Source organism: Lipomyces chichibuensis (assembly GCF_038497645.1).
Source record: "Lipomyces chichibuensis strain CBS 12929 unplaced genomic scaffold V1513scaffold_54, whole genome shotgun sequence".
Classification (NCBI taxonomy): domain Eukaryota; kingdom Fungi; phylum Ascomycota; class Lipomycetes; order Lipomycetales; family Lipomycetaceae; genus Lipomyces; species Lipomyces chichibuensis.
The window spans coordinates 42,741-62,402 of NW_027117506.1; the positions used below are offsets into that span (position 1 = coordinate 42,741).

At 45.7% G+C, this 19,662-nt stretch overlaps 12 protein-coding genes across 12 annotated transcripts; 6 read left to right on the forward strand and 6 right to left on the reverse strand.

Annotated features, from left to right (window-relative positions):
• The first annotated feature begins 149 nt into the window (after positions 1-149).
• Positions 150-2,736, forward strand: V1513DRAFT_453079 (armadillo-type protein). Its single transcript, XM_066899201.1, has 7 exons — positions 150-720; positions 776-904; positions 964-1,101; positions 1,154-1,279; positions 1,335-1,742; positions 1,798-1,926; positions 1,972-2,736. The coding sequence occupies exons 1-7, from the start codon at positions 639-641 to the stop codon at positions 2,652-2,654; spliced, it is 1,695 nt and encodes a 564-aa protein (XP_066750977.1). The 5' UTR covers positions 150-638; the 3' UTR covers positions 2,655-2,736.
• A 78-nt stretch (positions 2,737-2,814) lies between these two features.
• On the forward strand, positions 2,815-4,918 carry V1513DRAFT_466876 (regulator of chromosome condensation 1/beta-lactamase-inhibitor protein II). The gene is made up of 2 exons (XM_066900091.1): positions 2,815-3,803; positions 3,856-4,918. The coding sequence occupies exons 1-2, from the start codon at positions 2,877-2,879 to the stop codon at positions 4,699-4,701; spliced, it is 1,773 nt and encodes a 590-aa protein (XP_066750978.1). The 5' UTR covers positions 2,815-2,876; the 3' UTR covers positions 4,702-4,918.
• On the reverse strand, positions 4,824-6,056 carry V1513DRAFT_453085 (uncharacterized protein). Its single transcript, XM_066899202.1, has 4 exons — positions 5,627-6,056; positions 5,538-5,572; positions 5,189-5,484; positions 4,824-5,143 (listed from the first exon to the last, which is right to left on the reverse strand). Exons 1-4 carry the CDS (start codon positions 5,907-5,909, stop codon positions 4,969-4,971), a joined length of 789 nt encoding a protein of 262 aa, XP_066750979.1. The 5' UTR covers positions 5,910-6,056; the 3' UTR covers positions 4,824-4,968.
• Positions 6,057-6,221: 165 nt separating this feature from the next.
• On the forward strand, positions 6,222-7,905 carry V1513DRAFT_460788 (tyrosine phosphatase family-domain-containing protein; the record flags this gene model as incomplete). Its single annotated transcript, XM_066899861.1, has 4 exons — positions 6,222-6,615; positions 6,669-7,610; positions 7,667-7,742; positions 7,827-7,905. 4 exons carry the CDS (start codon positions 6,222-6,224, stop codon positions 7,903-7,905), a joined length of 1,491 nt encoding a protein of 496 aa, XP_066750980.1.
• A 284-nt stretch (positions 7,906-8,189) lies between these two features.
• Positions 8,190-10,885, reverse strand: V1513DRAFT_453095 (WD40-repeat-containing domain protein). The gene is made up of 6 exons (XM_066899203.1): positions 10,612-10,885; positions 9,928-10,534; positions 9,817-9,868; positions 9,666-9,769; positions 8,785-9,613; positions 8,190-8,736 (listed from the first exon to the last, which is right to left on the reverse strand). The coding sequence occupies exons 2-6, from the start codon at positions 10,528-10,530 to the stop codon at positions 8,372-8,374; spliced, it is 1,953 nt and encodes a 650-aa protein (XP_066750981.1). The 5' UTR covers positions 10,531-10,534; positions 10,612-10,885; the 3' UTR covers positions 8,190-8,371.
• A 112-nt stretch (positions 10,886-10,997) lies between these two features.
• Positions 10,998-11,336, forward strand: V1513DRAFT_460790 (glutaredoxin-like protein; the record flags this gene model as incomplete). Its single annotated transcript, XM_066899862.1, has 2 exons — positions 10,998-11,141; positions 11,205-11,336. The coding sequence occupies 2 exons, from the start codon at positions 10,998-11,000 to the stop codon at positions 11,334-11,336; spliced, it is 276 nt and encodes a 91-aa protein (XP_066750982.1).
• Positions 11,270-13,060, reverse strand: V1513DRAFT_453103 (thioesterase-like superfamily-domain-containing protein). Its single transcript, XM_066899204.1, has 9 exons — positions 12,574-13,060; positions 12,463-12,516; positions 12,138-12,402; positions 11,893-12,078; positions 11,816-11,835; positions 11,724-11,765; positions 11,643-11,667; positions 11,524-11,585; positions 11,270-11,470 (listed from the first exon to the last, which is right to left on the reverse strand). Exons 1-9 carry the CDS (start codon positions 12,793-12,795, stop codon positions 11,420-11,422), a joined length of 927 nt encoding a protein of 308 aa, XP_066750983.1. The 5' UTR covers positions 12,796-13,060; the 3' UTR covers positions 11,270-11,419.
• Positions 13,061-13,118: 58 nt separating this feature from the next.
• On the reverse strand, positions 13,119-15,794 carry V1513DRAFT_420689 (uncharacterized protein). Its single transcript, XM_066895943.1, has 8 exons — positions 15,565-15,794; positions 15,365-15,509; positions 15,131-15,310; positions 14,875-15,078; positions 14,419-14,819; positions 14,112-14,370; positions 13,947-14,054; positions 13,119-13,894 (listed from the first exon to the last, which is right to left on the reverse strand). The coding sequence occupies exons 1-8, from the start codon at positions 15,681-15,683 to the stop codon at positions 13,199-13,201; spliced, it is 2,112 nt and encodes a 703-aa protein (XP_066750984.1). The 5' UTR covers positions 15,684-15,794; the 3' UTR covers positions 13,119-13,198.
• A 20-nt stretch (positions 15,795-15,814) lies between these two features.
• V1513DRAFT_420690 (oxidoreductase-like protein) lies at positions 15,815-16,923 on the forward strand. Its single transcript, XM_066895944.1, has 3 exons — positions 15,815-16,129; positions 16,177-16,341; positions 16,388-16,923. Exons 1-3 carry the CDS (start codon positions 16,036-16,038, stop codon positions 16,846-16,848), a joined length of 720 nt encoding a protein of 239 aa, XP_066750985.1. The 5' UTR covers positions 15,815-16,035; the 3' UTR covers positions 16,849-16,923.
• Positions 16,864-17,584, reverse strand: V1513DRAFT_453118 (dolichol-phosphate mannosyltransferase subunit 3). Its single transcript, XM_066899205.1, has 3 exons — positions 17,464-17,584; positions 17,302-17,412; positions 16,864-17,249 (listed from the first exon to the last, which is right to left on the reverse strand). Exons 1-3 carry the CDS (start codon positions 17,578-17,580, stop codon positions 17,160-17,162), a joined length of 318 nt encoding a protein of 105 aa, XP_066750986.1. The 5' UTR covers positions 17,581-17,584; the 3' UTR covers positions 16,864-17,159.
• A 65-nt stretch (positions 17,585-17,649) lies between these two features.
• Positions 17,650-18,660, forward strand: V1513DRAFT_453119 (nucleotide-diphospho-sugar transferase). The gene is made up of 3 exons (XM_066899206.1): positions 17,650-18,000; positions 18,054-18,260; positions 18,312-18,660. Exons 1-3 carry the CDS (start codon positions 17,713-17,715, stop codon positions 18,594-18,596), a joined length of 780 nt encoding a protein of 259 aa, XP_066750987.1. The 5' UTR covers positions 17,650-17,712; the 3' UTR covers positions 18,597-18,660.
• Positions 18,622-19,420, reverse strand: V1513DRAFT_405826 (uncharacterized protein). The gene is made up of 2 exons (XM_066895618.1): positions 19,009-19,420; positions 18,622-18,945 (listed from the first exon to the last, which is right to left on the reverse strand). The coding sequence occupies exons 1-2, from the start codon at positions 19,280-19,282 to the stop codon at positions 18,770-18,772; spliced, it is 450 nt and encodes a 149-aa protein (XP_066750988.1). The 5' UTR covers positions 19,283-19,420; the 3' UTR covers positions 18,622-18,769.
• Positions 19,421-19,662: the final 242 nt, after the last annotated feature.

Here is a 19,662-nt window from a genome sequence, read left to right on the forward strand (position 1 = left end):
ATAGGATCCGAATCAAAAAATCCGCAGAGCCTGCCTACGCACTGTGAAGATTAATTTTACGTCCTATAGCGAGAAACAATAAATCGTATGAGTGTAGTACTTGCAATATCACAAGGTCCTACAGGTTTTTATAATATCGCATGCTATGTATGTAGTCCATGATTGCATCCTCCGTCCTCTACTTCGTAGTTCTGATGCAGTATTTTCACTCTACGTCATGACAACTTGAGATTCTAAACTCGGCATATCGTCCTGGAGGGTTAATCTCTTAGAAAAGCTTGGCACATTTCAAGATCTATCCACATTGTGTGGGACGTGTAAAGCTGGAAACTAACAGGGTCTGATCTTGCAAACGGCGGCAAGGAGCTCTGAGATTAGTTTAACAAATATTTGAAATTCGCGATAAGGTTAGTCTGAAATGAGTCCGTTGTTACTGGAAATACCAAAGAAGATTTATTTTAAGTGTCGTCACGCAACTCGTGGTTCGATTTATGCTCGCGGCCAAAGAGCTGTCGTCACCCTGACTTTCATGAACCAACATCTAGCTTTGCGTTCTTCCCCTTTGATTACATTGCTTTCTACATGTGACCTGAGGGAATAATAATAGCAGTTAATCAGAGATCTCAATAAGTTTTATTATGGTTGCTGAGTCATTGAGTTCATATGATCAGAAGCAATTGGAGTGCGAATTATCAGAGCTAGCGTCGCTCGCGGCGAATGGTATGGTACTCTATAGGATTTAAACAACTGTTTCAGGTTGCTAACTAATGTACAGAAAGTACTAGGCACAAATTTAATGGAAAATCGCAGCTTGTTTACGATATAGTGAACAATCTGCAAAATGGATCGTCGTCGGTCCAATTTCAATGTCTGAGAGTTCTCGGGAATATGTGCGCAGATAACAGTACATAACGACTCATTAAAAAGCTGTAGTGATTAAAGATCTAATTGCGGGTAATATAGATGCCAATCGTGACTTGATCATACGGGAAGAAGTATTTTTGCAGGCTCTGAAATCGTCACTGACAGCTGCAGGCGGCGAGAACGACAATATCAGGAATACAAGTATTATTGTTGCTTTTAATTTCTGCAACGACTACGGTGAGCGTGTTGAATGTAACTCCTGTATTGTGTTGTTGCTGACATGAAAAAGAGCCGGCGCAGAGGTGTTTGATAGACAATGGATTTGTGACAGTGCTGTTTTATCTGCTGGATAAGCTTCACCAAAATGACATATCTGATTTTATCTTAAGAATTTTGGAGATGCTTCTATTAAATGGTAAAGATATAACTTACTTTCTCCTAAGTTTGTCTTGGATGCTAAATTTGAACAGAAGCTATGTCCGAGAGTATTTTACCCCCGTCGGCATTACACACGCTGATACAGTCTATTGGGCTGGCAAGCATTGGCGAATACTCAATTTTGATCACCAAAGTGCTTTCATTTAAGTCGTTCCAGTCCATGGCACTCGAAAATGATCAATGTGATCTGCGGAAACTATGTTCCCTTTACGAAAACTTTGCCCAATCACTGGAAGCAGAAGACGCTACCGAGATATTGGCAGACCTGGTTTTGGCCCTTGCAAATATATCTTGCCTTGACGAGTTTCCAGACAAAGTCTCTTTGGATAACGAACTTGTTCCAGTTTGGCGGAGTTGGATCTTGAACCGTGGGTCTGGGAGCGGAATTTCAAGTTTGCGAACGGCTGGGCTCACAGCTTTAGGCAATCTAGCTACGAATGGTGTGCAAGATGGATGTCCTATTAGTTCGGTATGTGTGCTAACGTCGGTGTGCAGAGGCGGCGTGTATCAAAGTTGTTCATGATCTTCAATTACATACCGATATTATATGCGCCGTGAATATTATGACTTCGGCACAGGAATTTCATGCCGCTGGAGGATTTCTCAAGAATTTAGCCATCAGCGGTAAGATTCATACTTCAATATAGACAATGGTTTCTAATTTTTTAGAGAAGAATAAACGACAATTAGTGGAGGAAAATGCGTTTACTGTGGTCAGGAAACTCATCAGCAAAGATATGCCGCCTCAGGTTATATTCTCAGGTCTCAGCGTGCTACGGCAATTAGTAAACAATTCATACGAAAACGCTTACGATCTTGCAAAATCAAATCCCCATGATGGAATTCTTTCTCGGTGCTTGGAGATAGGCAAAAAAAATGAGGAGAAGAACTTGAAGATAGAGACTGGGAGGATATTGTGTGCGCTGATTAGAGCCACGGCTAGATTGGCTTGCACAGATGAGTTATTGTCGCTCTTGACAGAGGCTTTCTCGAATGACATACAGCAAGTAAAGTTACTTTTTGAAATCATACTTCAGCTGTTGCTCGACCAAGGTCAAGAGCCTACGTTTATTCCAGGGACTGTGTACGCTGTGTCGTTGTTTGCGCACGACAATGAGACCAAGACCTTTCTCGTCAACTTGTTGGACGATCGCGACGACTTGACTGATAGGCTGAGACAGCTTATAGAGAATCCTCAAGTTTCTCGCGAAGTCATAATGAGTATTAACGCGATTTTCATGGTTCTGGGGAATAAAATCTCGGAATTACCAGATGAACGCCCCCTGAGTAGATTAGTTGCTGAAATTGATTCGGAGATCGCCAGACGCCAATCCGTTCATACAGTTGTTTAGCAATAAATATTAATAATTCTGTTGTAACTTATAATAACTGTTACAATAGTGCATATGAAATGGAAGAAAGTTAAATGATTGACCTCTGGGTTTAGTTTTGGGTACAGCAAAACTTTGGTGGTGCGGCGGTCAGGGTAAGTCAGAACTTTCTGCCGCACCTCTCATCCCATCAAACGCCATTAAACCCCCCCAATCATCATCCCGTCTTTCCAATCTCAACTAATGCCACCGGGACGCAAGCGCAAACAACCGTCCGATGGAGAGGCAGAATCCACACTTGTTGCTCCTGTGAAGAGGCAGACAAAATACCGCGAGTCCGTGGTCTCTGCGCCGCATGAAAAAAGTGGTCGCAAGAGAGCGTCTGTTGCCAGCAGTACGGCTGATTCGTTGAAGGATTCGCTTGCAACAGCGGCTGACTCGATTGTCACAACCGTTACTGAGCCTGATGGTTTCCTTAGAGATGACGGAAAGCTCAAGCCGGTTGAAGAGACGGCAACAAGGTCTACAAAGGAGCACGCGGTGGATACGCAGATCGATGAAACATCTGCGGTCGATAAAGACGAGAAGGAAACAGATGTCGTGACAAAGCAGGAACCGGTAGCGAATGGCTTGAGGGAAGCTAAAAGGCCCCCGAAGAGCGTGTTCCCGCCTCCGTACAAGCTCAGAAAAACTACCGGCAAGGTTATTATCCCTATTCCCGCATTGAAGACCGGACCGCTCAATATCTATGTTTTTGGAACAGGTAGTATGTCTGAGCTTGGTCTTGGTCCAGATGCGAAGAACAAGGAAGTCAAGAGACCGCGGCTTAATCCCTTCTTGCCTATTGATGGCATTTCGATCGTCGACTTCGCCGTGGGCGGTGCGCACGTACTAGCTATCGACAAAAATGGAAAACTATTGTCTTGGGGTTGCAATGATCATGGTGCATTAGGTCGTAACACGTCGGGTGGCGAAGAAGGCTTGTTGAAGGACATGGACGCCGACGATGACGATGACGATGACGATGGCGATTTGAATCCTCTGGAAAGTACACCGGCGTTGGTCGAAAACTTGCCCGATGATTTAGTTTTTGTCCAGGTTGCAGCGTCAGACAACTTGTCATTGGCACTAACCAGTGAAGGAAGACTCTGGGCATGGGGAACATTTAGAGTAAGGTAAACAAGTAATATCTCTGGAGGGCGATTATTAACATAGTACTAAGTGCAACGAAGGTGTTCTCGGTTTTAGTGATGAAGTTGAATTTCAAGTCACGCCGGTCCAAGTCCCGATCCCTTACTCAGTCGCCCAAATTGCTGCGGGAAAGGATCATGTACTCGCCCTTACCACTAATGGCAAGGTCTTTTCATGGGGCAATGGGCAGCAATTTCAGCTTGGTCGTCGCGTAGTCGAACGCGCACGTATGCAATCGCTTCATCCAAGAGAATTTGGCATTAAAAATATCAAATTCATAGGGTCTGGCGAATTCCACGCTTTTGCCATTGATACATCAAATCGTGTAATGGCATGGGGCTTGAATCAATATGGACAATGTGGAATTCCCAGTGAAGGCGCGGGCGAAGATGGCGCCGTTGTGACATCTCCCACGTATATTGACGCACTTAAGGACAAAGATATCATTAGCATCACTGGTGGTGAGCATCATTCGATTGCATTGTCCTCGACTGGCGATATATACAGTTTTGGGCGTTTAGACTCCTCTGAGATTGGTGTCAACAAGGAAGAGCTTCCAGATACTATAGTAAAGGACGCCGCCGGACATCCGCGATTCCTTCCCATTCCAACCAAAGTTGATGTGGAGAATGACACAAAATTCAAGCTCGTGACATGCGGTAGTCATCATAGTATTGCTTTAGCCAGAGACGACGGATTTGCATGGTCGTGGGGTTTCGGCGAGACTTATCAGGTTGGACAAGGCCCTGCCGCGGAAGATGTTGAGACGCCGACTAAGATCGAGAACACGGCCACCAGAGGTGTTAATATGCTTCTTGCCGGAGCTGGAGGTCAATTTAGCGTTCTGGGTGGTATCCAAAAAAGTGGTGTATTTTAATTAGACTTATAAAAGTTGTGATAAATGAACCGAATAATTTGGAGGTTTGTAAGCTATTTGGAAGATTGTTGGGAATATTGCTTTTAATGGTATTATGCATTCATGCTGCTATGAACGGATTTGTTAGAGATCGTTGCCACTGCAAAAGTTAATTCTTAGTACAACTCATATACTCTGTGAGAAACTATATTCTATAATACAAATTCCTTAATCGCTGGACTGTTCAAGTAAATACAATTATCCGATAGTAATATTTCCCATAGTCGGCTAAGCTTTGTCTGCAAAAATAGACATGACAGCAAACACACTATAGAATAGCATTAGTGGGTAGGCAACTAATGGCCGCATGTCTGAGAGTTGAAGGACAGCGACGAACATTGCTGAGGACGAATATGTACACCAGAATATCGCCAAAGTCGAGATAAAATAGCCGATCACGTTACTATTCACGTCAGTATGGTTACAATCATATCCGTTGAAGACTTACTCCATCGACATAACCACTCCGAATGCTGAGGCACAGACTAAAGGCAAGAGGCAATAGCCCAACACGCTTGCTGTTCGAATAAAATCGATACTGCTTGTGGTAGCCATCAGGTTCATTATTAAATGCAGAGATATTGATCCGAGTAATGCTACACCATAAATATAACCAAAATGAGCCTTTCCTGAAAATAATAGACATGTACCAAGCAGTAGACAAAACAATATGGGACCGGCAAGATCGGAGTCGTCCATGATGTTCTGGTCTACCCTTGCTAGTGGGTTTAGAACAGTGAGAGTCTATGGACGAGTTTAATAAAGCTTTGGTACGGATTCACGGAGTCACAACTAACCTTTGATTTTATGTGCCCGAAATTGATGCCCAACTCTACTCAGCTATATTAGTTCTATCTGTCAGAGTATGTCAAACCAACAATGTTACCTTCTAATAATGGTGGTTCATCCGAATAACCACCCGTGCCAAACGCCGCCAACCATCCACCACTTAGCCGCTCGCCACTTGCCGCCGCCGACATTCCATCCACACCTCCAACTGAAGTGCCTGGTACTCCTCCACTGCCGCCAAATGTCGGAATTGCGCCACCAATGCCGCCTCGAGAGTACCGCCCAGCGGAAGCAGCCGCTGCTGGTGTCTCATAGTTCGATGCGTAGAACTGAAGGTTGTTGGAGCCGTTATCTCCGTAGTGCTGGTTTGGATACGACATGATTCTAAAGTCAAACTGGAATGTAGAATAGACTATTGTTCTGATAGTAGTTGCACCATTGGCTTGATCAAATAACAATGCGTCATGACGCGGTCCAGTTATGACGCGGGAACCTCGCCTACGGGTTTACTAGAGTTAGTATCGCCATGTGGCAAATTCACAGCAGTGTCACCGAATTGTTTACTTTTGCCGATTAGTTGCCCCTGAATTGGCTGCCGCAGTTAGGTTCCTCGGTCGATTGCCGTTAGTACAGCCATTAATGTTGCTTACATTTTGCATTCGTTTCAACCTCTAAAAGCTATTGATTATACAATGGTTGCCGAGCCGCGAGAGGTTACCGCTTTTACCGAGGAACGGGTCGAAGTCCCGTTCTCGCTACCATCGACTTCGGCATCCGGTGCGATTATTGGTATCCTCACTGCGCCGACCAATCCTTCCTACCCGCCCAGCGTTGCCATTATAATGCACGGATTCGGGGGACACAAGAATTATTGCTACCAGAAAATTCTTGCACATAGGTTTGCCGAAAGCCCGCTGGGACTGTATTCGTTTCGTTATGACTTCCGTGGGTGCGGGGAATCCGCTGAGATCGAGTCATCTAACGGCCGCACGCTTGACGAGGATTTCCACGATATCAAGGACGTGCTTCATTATGTTAGGGAAGTGAAGAAGCTTTATGTGCTGGCTTTGGTGGGGCATTCGAGAGGTATATTTGCTGCTGTTGACGGTGAATGGCGCTAATAGGTCGCTTCGTTCTAGGTGCCCTAGCGGGACTCTGCTACTCTGTGCGTTTCGACCACTCAATTCCCAATATCATCAATTGCAGCGGCAGATTCCGAGCGGAACAGATTCGTGACCGTGTAGCTCGCCAGTCACCAACTTGGGAGGAAGACAAAGGGCATTGGGCTGACGTACCTCGATATATGAAACTGCAGCGGGTTTTCGTTCCAGCTAACGAGACATACAGCCTTGCGAAACCAAACATGAACGACATTTCGCGTCTGCCTAATTCGACGTCTTTTCTGACTATATATGGTCTCAAAGATACCCATATTTCTGTGAACGACTCAGAAATGTATGCAAATTTGTTAGGCAACCGCCACACCCTGAAGTTCATCCCTGAAGCGGACCACAACTTTTACGCTCGCAACCCGGAAACTGGAGAACGCATTAATTACAATCCCCAAGTTGTCAAATATATCACGGATTGGATTTCACCAGAATCGCGACGTAAGCGTTTTCATGAGAGAAACTATTATGTGGGTGCCATCACTCGCTGGAAATCAATTGATGGGGTGCTCAATTGTCGCGATTTGGGCGGTTGGAAGACTCGAGACGGCAGATACGTTCGGACTGGCTTCGTTTTCAGAGCTGCGCAAATGAGCACAGTCACGGAGACTGGCAAGGCTGCTATCAAAGATCTAAACATATGTAAGTCATTTGATCTGCGGTCATCCCAAGAATGCCAAAAGTATGGTGTCTATGAGATTCCAGGGTTGGATAGACAGCACGTTCCTATGGGTATAGACAGAGACATGTCGCCTGGAGAGATTGCTAAGAAGCTGGAACAACTCTCTCTGGGTGCTGAAGGTTTTTTGATTGTTTATCGAGAGTTTTTGGAAGAAGGCATTACAGCATATCGGACGATCTTAGAGTACATTAGAGACCACTCAGATAAGCCCCTAATTATTCATTGCACTGGTTAGTGGTACAGATCGGAGTTGCTTTCTTGTGCATGAATTGACAATTTGTTTTAGCTGGCAAAGATAGAACCGGTGTTATCTGTGCTTTGATCCTTATGATAGCTGACGTCGATGCGGATAATATCGCCAGGTATTATAAGCCATCTGATACGTTGTTTTGTTTTGCTAACAGATAAATGGCAGGGAATATGAAATGACGCAGCTTGGGCTTCAGGATGAGTATGGCCGCATGCTGTCAAGTATATCAAAATTATTCGCAGCAACAAGTCAGGATCTCATCGATAATATCATGAGCTCAACGTATGTGAAACTAATTTCTTTTTCTTGACCTATTTTAACAGCACTGTTAGCTTTGAGGCGATGTGCCGAATGATCGACATAATTAATGCAGAATACGGAGGCGTTGAAGGATATTTGCTCAATTATCTGAAATTTTCGGAACTAGACATAGCAACAATCAGAAATAACCTATTAGTCATTGATCGGCATGAAAATGATCTTCGATCTAAAGGTTTTGTTTTCCACGATCAGTGTATGACGAATGTGAGGGCTGTTCTATAGATTCTACACTCTGTAGGGGGAGAACTGATAAATATGATACATTCTACTAGAATTCGAAACTTGATAGAGCCAATTATCATCACCATCGTACATTTTGACTAACAAACGTAAATAGTCTACGAAAGGATCCATTCCAACTCCATAATTAAGATGACTTGAATATTTTACAATTTCTCTCTCGATACATAGCGTAAGGAATTACACAATTTTCTCTATCTCGTACACTAACATGACCTCCGTGGGGGCTCCTTCCCAGCCACGGTTCCCACCCGACGTGACCATATATCGGCACGTTTGGTCAATTAGAATGTCAGATATCGTGCCGCCGTGGTGACCTGGAACGATGAGGAACGGTACTTTACTGGTTACCGTATTCTTTGCTGAAGCCATACTTCCCGTGCCGACGGAAGCCTTTAGGTCGTACAGTCTGATATTGTCAAACGACGCACACACGAGATGCCGGCCGTTCGGCATGGGAGTGACACAGCTGACAGGGCCGGATCCTCCCGGAAGCTTCAGCGATCGCACCGGTTTGTCCATTGCGTGGACCGAATACTCCTCGACTAGTAGCATGTTAGTAGCTGCAAAAACGCAGGCAAGAAAATCTGTACCTATTCCATTTCTGCGGCCAATGTACATGTTATTGCCGTCAAGTGCCCAACAAGCACTCATGCACCACGGAGGAACATTTGCTGCCAGCCCGATCTCGGATATGCACCGTGCCATTCTTCTATCCCAAATTCGCGATTTTCCGTCAATTGACGCTGTCAGGAAGATATTATTTGACTGACATTCCCGTTTACTGTCTGTTGTCTGACCGTTGATAGTTGCTGACACTCTGGGCCCCGTTGATGGCGAACACCCAGATGATCCGATTTGGCTGCTTGAGATTCCGTTCGGCAAGTCATTGATCTTGGTGCCGTTAGTGGTTGACTCGTCACCGGTCACGTTAGCGTCTGCTACTTTTGGGTCGGCATCTCCAGCTGCGGCTTCCATAGCTGAATCCTCTAAAAGCGAATCCAATTCCATCTTGTCGTGATCGTGATCGTCATCGTCATCGTCTTCACCGAACAACGAGCCAAGGTCAGAGTCCTCGTCTTTGGGTTTGTTCTGTAATTGTTCATTGTAATCTTTACTTGCATCGTTCGCGGGAACAGAATTTGATTCCGCCTTGTCTGCAGTTAAACTCAACGGTACCGTGGATGCATTGTCAGGCCGCCATGCAATGACACTGATTTGGCCAGTACCACCAGTGAATTCCCTTACAATGTCTCCTCTGTTGAGATCCCATTCGATAACATTCTTGTCCCAACTTCCACTTAGAGCCGAAGTCTCGTCGCGATTTAAACGAAGAACCGACACTGTGGATGTGTGTTTTTGTAGGTGTGCGTGTACGCGACCTTCCGCGTGTCGGATGGTTTGTAGCGTTATACCGCCAGTCTGAAGAAAAGAATTAGCTCTACATTCGAATTAACCAAGAAACACGGTATACCTCTAGCCCAGATACAAGCCATAGACACTGTGATTGAACTGCCAGTGCATATACGGGCGATATTTTCATGTCATGCTCTTCCAGTGGACCTGTCACGGCGGTAGCTTGTTTACAGTTAGATTGCTCATTGGCTTAAAACAGTTGCACATACGATCAGGTTCGACTGGTACTTCGTTTTCCCAATATGAAACTAGCACACCAGCCTGCAGATATTTATTAATAATGATTGCAGCCATGATTGATTATATAAATTTTATAATACCTTAGTGATGGTGTCGGCGAAGGGATGTTTCTGCGCGACGGTTAAGGGCAACTTTCCATTTACTGACTGATAGAAATCAAATTTCCGAATGAAGCCATCTTGTCCGCCAGTGAATAACCATCGCATGCTCTGCGGTAAGTCCATGCAGTTTATCGAAGTCGACATTGGCGCTGCCACGTACGGAGCGATATCGTAGGACACGCATGTATCGAAACCTTCTATAAGTTTATCCTTTGCGAATTGTCTGGAATGCGAGTATGAATATAGCCGCAGAGGTTCGTTGTCAAGAATAACTGTCGTATCCTTGTCTCCTTCTGGTGCCTTTTGCTGCGAGTCTGCATGTGGATGGCCATATTCATCGTCGTCGCCATCACCAACTTGCTCTCCGTCAACCTCTGCGTCGCCATCACCATCTCCTTCGCCCTCGCCTTCGCCTTCGTCATCCCGATCGTCGTCATCGTCGTCATCTTCAACATCCATTTCGTTATCACCGTCAGCATCGTTGTCGTTTTCATCTACACCGGCATCCGAATCTTGACCGGTCATGACTTCGTCCTCTCGATCGTCTTCCGAACGATCGAGAATATTATCATCATCATCCATATTTCTGCTATGTGTTAGCCATTATGGAACCATATATAGTCTCAGGATAATCCAAATTGAAACCGTCAATTCTGCCAGTACCTTTACGGCCGCTGAAATTGCTTAGCGCAGTAAAATAATATAACGTACCAGACACTGAAAATCATATAAGCCTCTTTCTACATCGACAACCGTTCCTATCTCCCTGGCACTCGTAGCAAGAATAACGGTCGACTCTAAATATCAGGCGAGCGAGTGAAGTCGCGGAGGATTCTGTCGCTCATGTGACAACAAATTCAGGAGGTGGATGGGAGGTGCGGTTACAAATCTTCTCGGAATCGAAAGATACGTGACCATAGAAAACACATTCGATTTCACTACAAAGATACACTCCATAAAGAATACAATATAACTGAAATACGACTTCGCTGCCAATGCGCTCTACTTTAATATCTTCGTTGGCAGCAGCCACCCATAACTATCCTGTCATGACGATTTTCTCACGTCCACAATGTGGCCTTTGCGATGAAGCCAAAGAATCGATTGCCAAGGCAATTAAGCATTTACCGCAATTTAGATACTCGGAAATTGATATCCTGAAATCAGAGAACCAAGAATGGTTTGACAAATACGTCCGTACCGAATTTAATCGTTGTATTAGATTCTATTCAAACGCTTACTTACAGAATTCATAGGCGTACGAAGTTCCCGTGATTCACTTTCAAACGGCAGAAAACGAAGTCGTGAAGAAAATTATGCATAAAATTCATGAACAGGATGTTATTGATCTTGTACAGAAATCTATAGACGCCAAAAAATCATCTTAACCAAACTACGAACAAGAATCCATTGGTCATAGCCATATATTACGCAATCATTTATGAATCTTAAACATTACTGCCTAACGGACTTACAGCTTCGAATTCGTTTTGGCTGCAGTGTCAGAAAACCGGACTACGCCCTATACGATTTTTTTAGCTCAATGGTAGTTTGTGTATCAAACGAACAACATACTTCTTGAACAACAGACGCCGCAAGGGTTCCGTCTTGAGTGAACATTTTACCGAATACAAGTCCTTTATAATGTATTAACAAGTGCACGCCGTAATCCACATTCGGTTTTGGCCCCCTACCCCTAGCAGAACCAGTCCAAGGTGACTATAGCATACTTAGGTACAAGTTCGTATGTAACGATATGAGTAGTAAACACTTACATCCATCTCGTATAGCATCCATTCGTCTGCCTTGAACGGAGCCTATTACACTTAGCATGCTTACTACAAAGGTGCTAAAGTCGTTCTTATACGTGAAAATAAATGCTGTGGTCTATATCATCGTTAATCACGTACTATTATTCTTCCAATCATTCTTGGTAAAGCTTACCCAGGCTGACCATCATGGCGATATCTTTGGCATTTACTCCGTTAACGCGTGCCGATGTGCCTAAGAAAGCGTTGTCACTAAAGTAGGCAAGGGCCATCGTATGCGCTCCTTCATTCTTAATCTTTCCCTTCGCCCTGACCCACATGTAGTTCTTCTTCTGATCTGGAGGGGTTCCATCAGGATACTCTATGATTTAGGGAATCAACCATCTTGCCTCACAGCTAACCTAATATAATTATGCTCACCATTCATGACAACTCTTGTATCCGTCGGAATAATAGACGAGAGCTGTTCTGCAGACATAAGCTCACCTTTTGTGATAGTTCCATTCTTATAAAGTTCTCCAACAATTGCAGTGTAGTTAGGAAGCTCGTCTGGTTGTGGCAGGAACGATCCCGGGTACTCCGGCTGATGAGAGAGCGTCGATTTCACCGCGGTCTGAAAAGATATAGTCGTGGTAAAGATACATCGTCCTCTCTGCCGAGCCTGAACAGTTCGTGTGATAAACGACTATGAAATTCGGAGTTACAAGTCAAAATCATCTTGGTACAATTTAGCTGATATACGTACGTGACCGTCACGGACATGCTGGACCTTGTAGAGAACGGGTAAGCTGGGATCACCCTGTGATGGGTTAGTGCATTATATCAAACCAAACGCAAATCACCAAAGTCAACATACAGCCAACACGAAGTAGCAGTGCATGCTGTGGACATTATATTCTGGCGGAACTGTGTTAATGGCCGCCATTAGTGATTGCGAGATGACATTTCCGCCATAAAGACCACGTGCACCTTTCGCCATGTACAATGGCTCGGCGCTTCTGTAGAGATCCACATCGAGCTGTTCGAGCTTCAGAAGTTTCTCTACTGGCGCGACGTCGTCAGAGGACGAGGCCATCATTGTTTGGTTGAAGGCTCGCGGGAGATGCTGTGCGCAGTGTCGAGTATAGTCTGTTTGGCGAGAACTCAAACAAAAAGGTTATATCTGCTCGGTGCACACTCTCAATACAAATATTATGTACTTATTTGAGAGAGTATCAGGGCGGCAAGGAAAAGAAGATCAAAGGCATGCGAAGTGGTAATTATAGTGTGTAAGTACCCCGGGATCACCGAGGTTCCCCTGAAGTTGCCTCGGCTGTCGGTCTAACGGGCATGCGGCTCATAGGTCACCGGGACTACTGCCGCAAGTTCATGGCACAGGCACAACTTTTTGGAGCCATATCACGCGCAACAAGTCGATTATTAAGCACAATTACATTAACGCACAATATATCATACAAATTTTATCTTGAAATACGCTCCTCCTAATACAAGAACAAACACTTGTATTGCAAGCACCTGCTTCCTAGCAGATCCCAATCCCGAGACCCAATCCACACCTCGTTGGCGATCTTTAACTTCACAAAGACAGACCCACCCTTCCAAACCAAGAGCGTTGGATCCATATCTCTAGGCGTAGGCATCACCGTGACAGATCCAGTGCTCCAACCTTTCCACATCGCTACGCGGTCTTCCAGCAGACGGTTGAAGGCTGGAATATTGGCGGCGCCGCCCCCAACTACGATTATGTTTTCGTACATGCGCTTGCCGCGAGCTTCGTCGACTTTGCTGACTTGGGTGATGCTCCCAATAATTGCCTGGTCTAAAGGTGCCTGAATGGCGACGCGAGTATTCATTAGCGCTAGGGATAGCGCTTGAAACGAAGGACCGGCAGCGGCACGAGTAGCAGCATTGCCACCCAAGGCGCCGGCAACCCCGGTGGCCGCAGTTAGTGATGCTGCTGCCGCCGAGAGATTTGCAGTAGCGGCAGGCGGCACCTCAGGTGCGGGTGTACCTGCCGCCGACGAAGTCGGCGTCTCATCCTGGAGGTGTGCGAGTGAGTTGGACTTCGTGGATGCACGCGGTGTAGAAACTGAGATTTGCTGTTGATGCTGTAACAGTGTCAAATTTGCGTCAACGCTTGGGACATACTGTGCGTAGAGACTTGTTTGCGCCTCAGACTATTGGATATGTCAGCAACATATCGAAAAAACGCACACCAAAGAGACTTACATAGGGATCATTATATGTTGAGTCGTAGATATCACTAGAACGGTCAAACAAAGTATGCCTGTTTTTCAGTTTATTCTCGTTCTCAAATATGTCTGGAAAGAAATATGACTACACAGAAACACGTCAGCAGTCGAGTGGTCGGTAAGTATATTGCATTAAACATACCATCGGAGCGAGCATGACTTCATCAAACGTCTTGAACGAGTATTTTCGTGCCGACCGTCCCGGCGTCCGCTGATAAAAGTTGTATAGCTGGACAGTGATTTCGGCATCATTTGTCGTTGAGAATTTTGATTTTATCTCCTCCATTAATGCCCAGTCATACTGATACGACAGATTTAATTCCTTGTATGGAAATTGTGACAACTCGAGTAGCTTTGCGAGCGTGAGTGTGATGTCATCTCCACCATACGGCAAATTGACCCTGGTAAATTAGTACAATGTCTCTCATTCGCATACGCATAAAACATACCTAGAGTCAACAACACACAGTCCCTCATCAACGCATGATATCGACGTCTTTTGCGCCCCAACGTCTACCACGCAAGCGGACGAGATGCCCGCCCCGAATGTGGCAGCGACAGATTCTTGTATTATACCTACTTTTGAAAATTGCAGTTCCCGGAATAGCATGTCAAGAAGCTCCGTCACCTGGACTTTGTCGTATAGATCGGATATGACGAGGATGGCGGAGTACGAGGGAAGTTCTTTCTTTGGAATGTTGAGTTCGGAGCTGATTGCATGCTCAAAGATGATTGATAGGTCGCCAATCAATTGACGAGTGGATTTATAATCAGTCTCATTGAAGTAGCCGTATTTTATCGGCCAGAGAAGTCTATATCGAGGATTTGACAACGGTGGAATATTTAATGCCTGAGAGCCATTAGACACTGTACTCGACTACCTCCTCTAATAGCACGAAGCATACTCTCTCTCCAACGATAATATTTGGACCAGCGGAGACATCCGTCCATTCGATGCGGTTTGGGTCGTTATGATCTGGAATAGCCTCTGGAGTTGTTCGCTTGTTGTATGATAGAACCGAATCATGAGAATTACTCGCAACTCTCCGTTTGTAAAATCGCATTCTTTCCTTAAAATCTTGCGATAGCTGTTTCTTGACTTGCAGGAACTATTTCTCGATTACTTGTGATTCAACTAATCACGAAAAAAAGAGTACTCACATCGGGATCCGAAGCCGGCTTAAATGGCGGATCCGCATTACTAGTTTGCTCAATCTCTGCCGGCGACATTTTGTACGCGATGACGTTCGGTATAGTTGTAGGATACGTATCGGAAGCAAGACCTATCCTTATATTGCGCGACCCCGGGTGGATCACGATCACTTTTGATCCGTACGCCTCCTATTTTTCGTAAGAATTTGAAGTCATTATCGCGATAGTGACAAAAAAGCATACCTCTTCTTGCTCCTCTTTGTCATCGACGTCCATCTCGTCTTCATTATGTTTCGCGTCTTCCATCCCCTTTGGCTCCTTAGCACGCGCCAAATCCTCTGCCAACTGTCGTAATATCATAGCCTGGTCATCGCGTTTAAGATATTCCCTATATCATGGTCAAATCACGATCGAAAATGTTATGTCACATTAATTGTACGCACGTATAGTAATTCTTCTGATTAATTGCGTTGGCTTGAACAAATGAGGTGAACTTCAACTTGTTGTCGATCCGCTTGAGTCCGCTGTCAAACGGCTTCGGGCCTTTCTTCGCAGGCGGCATTTTCACTCACTTCCTCAGTGTCAATTGTCAGAACGTAAGATATCTGAATAGACTCTACGAGATCGAATCGCGGGTGGCACATATGTAAGTGATGCGGTGCTAAAGTTTAGCTTGGCCCAAGATTCCAGGGTTTCAGGGACACTCGCGAGAGCCAATTTTCTCGCTGATCGATGCCGGCTATTCATACGTCATCATTTTATGAAGTTGCAGACCTTCGAGTTATCAAGGTTATTTTAGACGAAATTTGATCTATATGGTCCTCGCAGTTTGTAGCATATATATTCGTTTTTGAGTGGGATTATACTTTACGCCACTGGTATCATCTCAGTTCCTGAATTTCGTATGCGTCAAGATGTCGTGCAAAGTAGCATACAGAGTTAATATATCTCGGCGACAATTTCAGACGAGCACGACGCGTCGGTCAAATCCGTATAAGTTTTATGACTGTACGTCACTTCTTCCCGCGAATTGACATGGAGCTGATGAACAGTAGTGGCCAAGCGTTATCCTGCATACGCGGTCCCACAGGAGGATGTGCAAGCAGAAGCGGCAAAGCTCGACGGAGCACCGGCACCTACACCGAATAAGCAGACAGTGTTCGACTCTCAGTTGGAGAAAATCGGCAGCGCGAGACCTCTGTCTGCGCAGGAACGCGCGAGTGAGTGTTCTGAGCAGTAGATTAGCAACAAACTGACGCACAGCAGAGATTGTGTTTGGTTCTCGCTTAGCTGGGCCGCAGCGACGAGAGGCACTAGAATCGACATACCGCGATATCCTAGGTATTAAAGTCCCACCGCGACCGGGGGAGCCGGATAATTGCTGCATGAGCGGCTGCGTTAATTGTGTGTGGGAACTATATCGTGAAGATTTCGAGGACTGGCAGCAGCGGAAGAGGAAGGCAAAGAAGGCATTGATAAACGCAGGGCGGTTCGACTTGTGGCCGGAGGATTTCGGACCAAATCCGCGCGACAAAGCCGCGGCGGATAAACGCACGAGTAGGATGGAACAGGAAATGGATAAGCAAGAGGATGAGGACCCGTGGAAGGGCATCGATGTAGGTATTAGAGTGTTTATTGAGACAGAGCGGCGCTTGAAGAAACAGCGGCCTGGTGCAGCACATAATATTGTTCCGCCAATGGGCACTGTAGCAGCCGCTCCTCCTTGATGGATAATAGAAACGGAACGATTAGAGCATAGATGTAATTAATGCAGCATACGGTTATTAGAACCATTACTCACTGTTCGAGACCAGTAAGCCTTTAGTAACAGTTTACGCACCATACGACTTTACTAATCTACTAGCTCTCTCTCTCTCTCTCAGCCAACTCTCCAAAAGTAGGCATTATCGCGTAGCAAAGTCTGCTGAGTAAAAATACTCAATTTGTGTTAGAAGAGAGGACAGGGCCGTGACTATGGGGCCCAGGAATTAGCATGTTATTGTCGATTGTCGAGGTCGATCGATAGATTGCTGTACGCTCACGCAATTCCAGGCTCTTCAAACACATTTACGACACGCGAATCGACCTCGACGCCTCGTTGACGCAATTCTCGCACCGCAGCAATGTCCTCAATCAAACCAAGTCAGTTTAGTCCAAAGAGCCATGCCGTCGGATAGTACCTTAGCTGGCGCTTTACATGCCTCTGGGCGGTCGTTTGTAGCGTAAATGGCCCATCCAACGGACGCCAACGCGTACGCAGCGAACAATACGAGCGCCAACCACGGTAATAACTGTGTTCTAGTTAGTAGGTGTCGACGCCATTTGAGGTGACCGTAGCATACGACTGGGTGAATTTGCGTTTGAGCGGCTGTGGACAATAGTGTTATGCCGAGATTTAGGAAAATATAGGCTGTAATGACAGCAACGACAACGTAGACAGTTTTTCGTAGTCGAGTCATGATGATATGGATGTAAAGATATCTTGTAGGGGATGGGGCAGTGCCAGTCTCAGCCGCACAAAACGTTACGTGGACTATACAATAATTGCACTCCTTGTTCCCTACTCCGACTAATCTTTCGACTTCAACACAATGATCGATTTCTCTGTCATCGTTCCCGCGTATCATGAGCACGCTAACATCCGTCCCCTGACAACGCGTCTATTTGCAGCCCTAGATGAACCCAAGAACGCGGAACTCATCTTCGTGGACGACAACAGCCGAGACGGGTCGGTCGAGGAGGTCGAGAAACTCAAAGCGGAAGGGTATAATGTCGATATTATCGTGCGTACGAAGGAACGAGGTTTGAGTTCTGCTGTGATTAGAGGGTTTACGGATGCGCACGGCAAGTATTTGGTATGCATGGATGCGGATCTTCAGGTGTGTTATAAATTAGAATTCAAACGTTTGAGAAGGAAGACTGACTGGTGTAGCATCCGCCAGAACGTGTACCGGCTTTTTTTCATGCATTAAAGTCGAATGCGTTTGTGCTGGGAACTAGATATTCGCCAGAGGTGTCGATGGATAAGGACTGGCCGTTGATCAGACGTGTTATTTCTGCAGGTGCGCGTATGCTAGCGCGACCACTCACGACGGTCAGCGATCCCATGAGCGGATTTTTTGGAATACAAAAGGATTACGTAGGTGCATTTTGTATTGTTGCATGGCTAGGCGGAATTTAATGAATGTAGATTCTCAAAGCGAAGAACGTGAACGCGCAAGGATTCAAGATTGCGCTCGATCTTCTTATCAAAGCCGAAATCCCTACCAACTCGATAGCGGAAGTCCCATTTTCGTTCGGGGTACGAACAGTGGGTGAATCGAAGCTGACGGGCAAGGTGATGGTATACTACCTCGACCAATTGAAGGAATTGTACTTTTATAAGTTTAGCGCAGGCGCCTGTGTGCTGGTTTTACTGCTGTTGGCAGTGCTTGCCGTGTTGTCACTTGTGTATTTGGTGTCCCTTGTACTATAATTTGTGTATTATAATACTTTAGCGGGCAACTCGCAAAATCAATCAATCCATTAATTAAAACAAGGTGTCTAATTTGTGACATGGGGAAGACTACAGAAAGTTATTACAACCGCTGATAACGCCGTGTCCTCCTGAATATAAATAATATACAGTTCTATGAAGCGAATACAGTACTAGACAGGGGAGAGCTGGTGGTCGTCGTCAGCATCTGAGGGATCGTCTTCGATGTCTTGCTCGTATTCGTTCATATGCCGTTGCTCCAAATCGGGCGGAACCACACCGCCTAGCTCTGTAATCCGCTGGACGAGAATTCGATGTTCTTCAAGCTCACTTTTCAGAAATGCAAGAGCTAAGATGGGCAGATTAGCACTATTTATAACTCAGCGTAACTCGAGAGTCAAATAGAGCGTACTTTTTTGCAGAACGATAGCCTCGCTGCGTCCCTGACTGCGAGTAAGGCCAGGCACGACTTCAGTAAGTCGATCAAAGCCCTCGCGAATTGCCTGCCGCCGCTTCTGCTCTGACGCAATATGATTAGCTTTCTTTTCTTCGAGAGTGAGCAGCTCGCCGGGGGGTTTCTGGCTCTTTGGCACGGGCGTGACAGAGAGGGCCCAACGCGCACGTTTGACAGGCGGCGCGGTCGATGGGGAGGGGTCTTGTAGTTGGGCGCCTTCGGGCTTTACCATGGTGACAATGTGGACATGACCACTCACGGGCTAGCGGTTGGGGATCGATGTGTTGTTGTCGGAGGTTAGTCTGATCTGCTGGGCAAATACCAGAGACTTCGAATTGTGGGTGGGGAGAACCGTTCATGTGACGGCTGCGGCTGCGGTACGAGACCCTCTACAAAGCGTCTGCAAGTAGGTGCAAGACCACTCGATACACGAGATTTGCAATGTTTTGAGAACCGTTAAAGGCGCATAGCGATAACAGTAATTACAGTGACCCACGCAGCCGCCAGTAGGGAATACATGATAGACAATGCTAGCATCACCATAACAATCAGTACATAGAAGTAAAAGTAATGTAGCTGCCGGTAGAATTTATCGAAACTGTTTGTGGCGAG

What these genes read in the sequence shown, in the direction of transcription:
- V1513DRAFT_420690 (XM_066895944.1), top strand. Translation starts at nt 16,036, where the DNA reads ATGTCGTGCAAAGTAGCATACAGAGTTAATATATCTCGGCGACAATTT. An exon ending in TCCGTATAAGTTTTATGACT is followed by an intron (nt 16,130 to 16,176) that starts GTACGTCACTTC and finishes GATGAACAGTAG; the next exon opens with TGGCCAAGCGTTATCCTGCA. An exon ending in GTCTGCGCAGGAACGCGCGA is followed by an intron (nt 16,342 to 16,387) that starts GTGAGTGTTCTG and finishes GACGCACAGCAG; the next exon opens with AGATTGTGTTTGGTTCTCGC.
- V1513DRAFT_420689 (XM_066895943.1), bottom strand. Translation starts at nt 15,683, where the DNA reads ATGCCGCCTGCGAAGAAAGGCCCGAAGCCGTTTGACAGCGGACTCAAG. An exon ending in ACAAAGAGGAGCAAGAAGAG is followed by an intron (nt 15,311 to 15,364) that starts GTATGCTTTTTT and finishes TACGAAAAATAG; the next exon opens with GAGGCGTACGGATCAAAAGT. An exon ending in CTGTGTGTTGTTGACTCTAG is followed by an intron (nt 14,371 to 14,418) that starts GTATGTTTTATG and finishes CTAATTTACCAG; the next exon opens with GGTCAATTTGCCGTATGGTG.
- V1513DRAFT_453118 (XM_066899205.1), bottom strand. Translation starts at nt 17,580, where the DNA reads ATGACTCGACTACGAAAAACTGTCTACGTTGTCGTTGCTGTCATTACA. An exon ending in AAACGCAAATTCACCCAGTC is followed by an intron (nt 17,413 to 17,463) that starts GTATGCTACGGT and finishes ACTAGAACACAG; the next exon opens with TTATTACCGTGGTTGGCGCT. An exon ending in CATGTAAAGCGCCAGCTAAG is followed by an intron (nt 17,250 to 17,301) that starts GTACTATCCGAC and finishes GGTTTGATTGAG; the next exon opens with GACATTGCTGCGGTGCGAGA.
- V1513DRAFT_453085 (XM_066899202.1), bottom strand. Translation starts at nt 5,909, where the DNA reads ATGTCGTATCCAAACCAGCACTACGGAGATAACGGCTCCAACAACCTT. An exon ending in TGAACCACCATTATTAGAAG is followed by an intron (nt 5,573 to 5,626) that starts GTAACATTGTTG and finishes ATAGCTGAGTAG; the next exon opens with AGTTGGGCATCAATTTCGGG. An exon ending in TCGGGCACATAAAATCAAAG is followed by an intron (nt 5,485 to 5,537) that starts GTTAGTTGTGAC and finishes ACTCGTCCATAG; the next exon opens with ACTCTCACTGTTCTAAACCC.
- V1513DRAFT_453095 (XM_066899203.1), bottom strand. Translation starts at nt 10,530, where the DNA reads ATGGATGATGATGATAATATTCTCGATCGTTCGGAAGACGATCGAGAG. An exon ending in AGTACCAGTCGAACCTGATC is followed by an intron (nt 9,770 to 9,816) that starts GTATGTGCAACT and finishes ACTGTAAACAAG; the next exon opens with CTACCGCCGTGACAGGTCCA. An exon ending in TGGCCGCAGAAATGGAATAG is followed by an intron (nt 8,737 to 8,784) that starts GTACAGATTTTC and finishes ACATGCTACTAG; the next exon opens with TCGAGGAGTATTCGGTCCAC.
- V1513DRAFT_453103 (XM_066899204.1), bottom strand. Translation starts at nt 12,795, where the DNA reads ATGATGGCCTCGTCCTCTGACGACGTCGCGCCAGTAGAGAAACTTCTG. An exon ending in ACTGCTACTTCGTGTTGGCT is followed by an intron (nt 12,517 to 12,573) that starts GTATGTTGACTT and finishes AACCCATCACAG; the next exon opens with GGTGATCCCAGCTTACCCGT. An exon ending in CGCCATGATGGTCAGCCTGG is followed by an intron (nt 11,836 to 11,892) that starts GTAAGCTTTACC and finishes ACGATGATATAG; the next exon opens with ACCACAGCATTTATTTTCAC.
- V1513DRAFT_453079 (XM_066899201.1), top strand. Translation starts at nt 639, where the DNA reads ATGGTTGCTGAGTCATTGAGTTCATATGATCAGAAGCAATTGGAGTGC. An exon ending in TAATTTCTGCAACGACTACG is followed by an intron (nt 1,102 to 1,153) that starts GTGAGCGTGTTG and finishes GACATGAAAAAG; the next exon opens with AGCCGGCGCAGAGGTGTTTG. An exon ending in GGAGATGCTTCTATTAAATG is followed by an intron (nt 1,280 to 1,334) that starts GTAAAGATATAA and finishes AAATTTGAACAG; the next exon opens with AAGCTATGTCCGAGAGTATT.
- V1513DRAFT_453119 (XM_066899206.1), top strand. Translation starts at nt 17,713, where the DNA reads ATGATCGATTTCTCTGTCATCGTTCCCGCGTATCATGAGCACGCTAAC. An exon ending in GCATGGATGCGGATCTTCAG is followed by an intron (nt 18,001 to 18,053) that starts GTGTGTTATAAA and finishes TGACTGGTGTAG; the next exon opens with CATCCGCCAGAACGTGTACC. An exon ending in TTGGAATACAAAAGGATTAC is followed by an intron (nt 18,261 to 18,311) that starts GTAGGTGCATTT and finishes TAATGAATGTAG; the next exon opens with ATTCTCAAAGCGAAGAACGT.
- V1513DRAFT_466876 (XM_066900091.1), top strand. Translation starts at nt 2,877, where the DNA reads ATGCCACCGGGACGCAAGCGCAAACAACCGTCCGATGGAGAGGCAGAA. An exon ending in GGGCATGGGGAACATTTAGA is followed by an intron (nt 3,804 to 3,855) that starts GTAAGGTAAACA and finishes CATAGTACTAAG; the next exon opens with TGCAACGAAGGTGTTCTCGG.
- V1513DRAFT_405826 (XM_066895618.1), bottom strand. Translation starts at nt 19,282, where the DNA reads ATGGTAAAGCCCGAAGGCGCCCAACTACAAGACCCCTCCCCATCGACC. An exon ending in GGCTATCGTTCTGCAAAAAA is followed by an intron (nt 18,946 to 19,008) that starts GTACGCTCTATT and finishes TGCCCATCTTAG; the next exon opens with CTCTTGCATTTCTGAAAAGT.